The 6397-nt window shown below is 29.8% G+C and overlaps 1 protein-coding gene across 1 annotated transcript in view; it reads left to right on the forward strand.

Annotated features, from left to right (window-relative positions):
* Positions 1 to 2155, forward strand: part of LOC129963676 (uncharacterized) — a 35606-nt gene extending 33451 nt beyond the window's left edge. Inside the window, exons 25-26 of the mRNA XM_056078174.1 lie at positions 670 to 910; positions 1817 to 2155. Of these exons, the coding sequence (XP_055934149.1) occupies positions 670 to 910; positions 1817 to 2079 (504 nt within the window). The 3' untranslated portion in view covers positions 2080 to 2155. The remainder of the gene's footprint in view (positions 1 to 669; positions 911 to 1816) is intronic.
* The last annotated feature ends 4242 nt before the right edge of the window (positions 2156 to 6397 follow it).

The following is a 6397-nucleotide window of genomic DNA, read 5'->3' on the forward strand; positions in this document are numbered from 1 at the left end:
TATATTTTATAAATCATATAAAACAGACAAAATCTCAAAAAAAGTAAAATCGTTAAAAATTCACAAAAAAATATATATTATAACTTCTCTTATATCATATAAAAGAGAATTTTTGATTCTTAAAAAACGTATAAAAATAATTGCCATTCAGTAAAATTTTGGAAAGTTATAACCATAAAACTCAAAAATAAAAATGGTTATTAAAATAATTTTTAAAAAAATTTAATTAATCAGTAATCTCTGGCGATTAATTGCAAAAAATTGCTCATTAGAGGCAGTAAAAACAAAAAATTTACAACAAAGATCCAAGACCATTGAACATACAGCCCTTCTTTCAGAAAATAAAAATCTGTGCACAGACGATGATAGTAGTTTTCTTCAAGATCCATACTTTTATGCAGAATGGGGGGGGGGGGACTTAACATCATTAAAGATTATGCGAGAAAGTTTAGGTGAGACCATTCCAGCTGGTATTAAATATATGTTAACCAGTGAATATGTTATGTGCTATTATTAAAAATTATTTCGCTGAGTGAATTGAAGCACATTGAAGAAGATGTTTTTTTAGTATCACATCGGTTAAATTAAAATAAAAGCAAAATTAATTGGAACTTATATTGGGACCAAAGGAGTTAGCAGAATGTTTAATACCTATTTGCACTTTTACAGGTGCATCCAAGATATAAGGGCGAGTTGTGTGGTTTGTGCAGTGAATTTGATGGCGAAATCGTTAGAGAATTGAGAGGCCCAGACAGGTGTCTGTATTCTAACATTTATGACTATGGAAATTCTTGCGCCTTGGGAAATTGCTACAAATCCAAGCCAGAACACCCACACATTTGTGACACGCCCATCTATCGCCGTATGCCTTCGGAAGACATAGATGAAATTAGCAGACAAGAAGAATATGGTAAGTGTTTACGAATGTAAAAAAAGGGAAGAAAGAATGCTAGATTTTCTTTCAATACATTACACATAGTTCTGGGTCAGTAACTTTCTCTCTGCATAAAGACCATGCACATTTATTTGTATGTTTTTTAAAAGAAAAAAAAGAAGTTTTTGTTCGAACGTGAAGAAATCTGGTCCATACTCCTCAAGATATGTGGAAGGTCACTGTCAGGGTTTCAATTATTAATTAAAATTAAACTTTCCTTGCATCATCTACCCAACCCTCCGAAAACTTATTTTACAAGAATGTATTTTATACAATCTTAAAACTAAAAAAAAATACATAATAATGATATTAATTTCATTTTCCTCCATTTTTTCTCTAATTTTAATATTTTTTAATTAAATTTCATATACAATTTGACAAATTTTTCATTGATACGGTGAATTTGAAAGTAATTCTATGGATCCAACAAGCCATTCAATTACGTTCTTTAACCAATTGAAATAAAAAAAAATTGGTGTCTCTAGATTTACATTTATTTAAGAACGTATATAATTTTTAATTTGCATTACCAGTAATTTGAATTAGACGGATTCAACTGTGTATATTTCAGATTCATCAAATAACAAGTTAAAATGTTAAATACCTGAACTCTATTTTAATAACTAAACATCCGCGCAATATACTATAGCCACTGCAAACAATATGCTATCAGACTCTTTAAAGAAGAGTCTGATAGCATATTGTTTGCAATGGCTAATGAAAACACTTTTCCCTTCTGTTCTCTAATAGAATAATAAGTTTGTTATTCATTAAAATGGAAAAAAAAGATGCTATTCATTTCAGAGAAGTTTCTATCAATTTTAACACAGAAATATATTTTTTTTAATTGAAACAATAATCTGCATTATATATTACTTTCAGAACCAAAAGTGAAGAGAAACAAAGTCCTTCCAAAAGATGATAAACTTTGCTTCAGTACCAGACCTCTCCCTGCCTGTGAATCACAAGATGTGATAAAAGTGAAAGAAAGCAAAGAAGTTGAGTTCCACTGCTTACCCAAATCCGACCGTCTTGCAAGGAAATTAGTTTCAGAATCAAAAAGAAGGATTTTAGGTGAACTGGAAACGAAGGAAGTAGACGTCATATTAAAAGTTGATTATCCAAAACTATGTGCTATCCAATAATTTATAAAGAGAACATTTAAAAAATAATGGGGAATTTGGTTTCAGAGCATATTGTAAACTATGTACAAGTTTTGTTGTTAAAAGGGCAATAAAAAATATTTCTGCTATTTATCTGTGAATTTATTTCCATTATGATGATATTAATGTTTAATTTGTTTAATTTATTTATGCTGTTTAGCACACAAATGATAATAATAGTACCTAAATGCATCTAAACCAAATTTCAAATTTTGATGTATAAAACTTTTTAATGTTTTTTTTTTTTTTTTTTTTTTTTTTTTTTTTTTGCATTTAGTAATTTGTTTTGCTGGTATTTTTCCACGATAGCAGTGCAACTTCAAAGAATGCAAACAGTTGTAGTTCCGAAAATTTTTAATATTTTTTATTTCTAACTTAAATTATTGGGTGTTAAGAAATTTTTAAAAATTAGTCACTTTGCCAGCAAAATTTAAAAGATTAAAATGACAAAACTATACGGTATTCTAGTTTCTTTAACTTATTCAAATATTTTTTTTTGGATCGTTATTCGAAAATCTCACTCTAATATAATAGATAACAATTAAAGTAAATTATTATTTATTTTTAATTAATTGTTTTCCTGAAAAGTAGAAAGATTTTCTTCTTATTGACGAAATTTTCAGCTAAAACTTCAAAATTTTTATTTATTTTATTATTATGTGAGAGCATGATATTGTTTTGGCTTGAGGGTTTTGAAGCGATTTGAAGGCAACAAATTGTTGAAGCCTCAAAATGCGCAGGCAACAAATTGGCGATTTATACCTTTATTTATTTATTTTTTGGCTGATTTACAAGAAGTCAAATTAATTACAAATTTGTTTGGCATACAGATACTAATAAAAGTACCTAAATGCATCTAGAAAACCGAATTTCAAATTTTCATATAGAAAACTTTTTAATATTTTTTTTTATTCTGAGTAATTTTTTTTGCTGGTATTTGCCCATGATAACAGTGCACTTTCAATGAATGCACACAGTTGTCGTTCCTAAATTATTTAATATTTTTTAATTCTAACTTTACCTACTGGGTTTTAAGAATTTTTTAAAAATTAGACCTTTTGCCAGAAAAATTAAGAATTTTAAAATTACAATCCTAAACGATATTCTAGTTTCTTTAACTTATTCAAATATTTTTTGGATCGTTATTCGATAATCTCTCTCTAATATAAAAGATAACAATTAAATTAGTGTACTATTTAATTTTAATTAATTTTTTTCCTGAAATGTTCAGCTAAAACTTCAAAGGTTTTTATTATTATTATTATTTTTATTTTTTGCTGATTTAGCAAGAAGTCAAATTAAAATAAAAGAAAATAGAAAAAAAAATTTCAAATCTGGTATCATGTGTGAAGGTTTTTTGATAAATTGCTAGGAGCTAGAAAGCGATAATTGAAATTCAGAATAGAAACGTAGACGTTTTGCGTTAAACGTTGACGATTGTGATTCAGAATCCAAATGGACACGTTTTGTCTTTGAAGTTGAGTGTTGCGATTTAGAATCTGCAATACATTGCATACATTTACGCTTTCTTCGCTCACCTTGCGAAGCTATTTTACGTTCAAGTTTAATTCGATCAGATTCTAATTTTAAATTTTGTAATTCGTTTTTGTTGATTGAATTTTTTGTCTCTGAAGATTTGATTGAAGGATTAGCACCGGCCTCTTTTTGTTCTTTCGTTCTCTTTCTTTTTTTTCTTTGCAAGGCTTCATATGGAGAAAGCTTAGGACGCCCCATTTATGATTTATTCATTGCCTACGCGATTTCAAGCATCAAACCTCCCTATCCAAAACAACATCATGTTCTCTTTCCGTTTCTGAGCTCTTAATAACGTAAGCGCCGTGAATGTGGTATCGTTCGATGGAATGTAGAATGTATGGATCCCAGTCATAAAGAGATTTTTTTTTGCTAAAACCTCGATCGAAAATTCAAATTTTTACAAATTTGAGAACTCGTATATCGTGAATTTCTCGGAGTAACAACATGAAACTCGTATCGTTACGTGCATTTCGGCGAGTACTATCCAACGACACGAGCAAACTCAATGTAACTCGAATTTCTAAATGTTGTTGTTTCTTACGGCACTTGCCACTGACAAGCCTACTGTTCGAAGACAGCCGATTTAAGCCTGAGGGGGAGTGCCTCTTGTTTTTATCATAGAGCCAACTAGGGCAAAGAGTGCGACTTGACTACACATACGGCACAACCCCTTTTTTATGGGGCGGACTTCATTCACGCATTTCATTCACTCATCCACAAATCGTAATTTAGACCTGAATTAGAGAACTATCACTCCTGATCCAGTACTCCCAGTAGTATTACTCTCGACATGGAGGACTTTGTGACCACGACAGATTTATATGCTCGGCAGCCACCAAGCAAGCGGGGTTCGACCTCGCAACCTAAGGGAAGCGAATCCAACTCTCTACAAATCAGGCTATCCCGGCCTGTCCAGTAAATGTCAAGACCCGGTCTGTCATTCAACCTCAAAAACCTCAAGCCAAAACAACATCATTTTCTCACATAGTAAAATAAGAAATTATGAGAATTATTTTTATGCAATTCAAATTCTAAGATCTCCGTTTGCAAACATCCTTTTAATTTTATTTCTTCTCTCTTCTCATCGCTCTCTCTCTCTAACTCTCTTTAGTTATTGACTTTGATGTTAATCATCTGCAGTATCACGATCATGAAGGAGATAAAAGAGGAAACCTCGTTCCATTTTTGACTTCGTTTTCATAAATTTATTCCATGTTATTATAATTATGATTTCATTCACATTCGTGATATTACGCGCAGTACCATACTGATTCTGATAGTGTTTTAAGGAACGAAAAATGAGGACCTGTTTTCATTTATTTGTGGGTCTTCTTCAATTACAAACTTTTATACAAAGCTTTCCACCCTGTTTGCCTTCTTTTTGAATTATTCAATAGAAAATATTTATCGTTTATAACGAAACGCTTTGCTAAATAAACAAATTACTTACTTTATCGTTATAAAATTTCAAATGATAGTTTTTTTAATATAATCCTAATTATAATTTTTTAATCAATAACAAAAAATACTATAAAATATTTTATACATTCATTTCTTTTGTATAATTTAAAGCCTATTCCAGAAAAATAATGAGCTTTATTTTACAAAATTGGCTTATCGAAATTTATTTTAAGTTGAACCTTGTTTTCTCGATTAAGAATTTTTATACATCGCTCTCATTATCAAGTTGTTCTGAAATAATGTAAATCTCACATTTTTCAGGTTTTTTTTTTTTTTTTTTTGCTGTTTATTATTCATTTAAAAAAATTTTTACCATTTCTCATACAGAAGTCAAAAACTTTAGCTGCAGAATTTTTATGTATACAATTTAATCTACAATTACAACTTACAGTTTTAAGATGCTAAGTTTATTTTATTCCTAATAGGTACAAAAGGCGGAGCAATGGAAATTAACTTACGTGAATACCATCCTTTTCTAATATTTTTCCACACAACATTTAATTATCAAATAAAAATAAAAGTAAATAAAATTTAAAATGAGTTGTACTACTTAGATTTAATGTTTACACGATAATTAATTGTAATCTTATTAATTTCTAGATACTATATAAATTCTGGATTCTGGATAACTGCTCTAAGTATTTTATGGGTTGACAGCTCCATCTAGTGCTAATATTTTTTGCTCATTATCACATCGTACGTTGTACTGATTTATTTTAACACATTTATGTAACTGGAACTTCAAAATGTACGTTTTGACATTTGTTTTCACAAAATCTATACCGACATTTCTCCAAACAATTATTATTTTGGAATATTGTATTGGGAGTTACATACATTTCACTAAGCAAATTTTATCTTGATAAACTGAACTTGGTATTTATTGACAAGTAGTTATTTATAGAATTTGTAAATGTACATATAATGCACATAGGATCGAATCTACACCGCAAAATGAGTATCTAAGTATATTTTTATATGGTGGAAGATCAAGGACAGCTCACCCGGACTAAGGGTTGTGTGGAACTTGCGCTCAGTCGCATTTGCGCTCAAGCCTTAAAAAAGTTACCAAATTATAACTTCTATCTTTGCATGTAAGATTTGACAATTTCACAATATGCGCCATAAGATAATCAACCACTGTCAGAGTAAAAATGATACTCCCTCTGATAACGAAACGAAGCTACGGTGAGAAAAATGCTGATGACCCATACCGCGTTTCAGACGAGTGTTGAAAGTAACAAATAAAATGTGAGAAATTTGCCTTAAAAATTTATTATAAAGGAACAAGATTATAATAATG

Source organism: Argiope bruennichi, chromosome 3 (assembly GCF_947563725.1).
Source record: "Argiope bruennichi chromosome 3, qqArgBrue1.1, whole genome shotgun sequence".
Classification (NCBI taxonomy): Eukaryota; Metazoa; Arthropoda; class Arachnida; order Araneae; family Araneidae; genus Argiope; species Argiope bruennichi.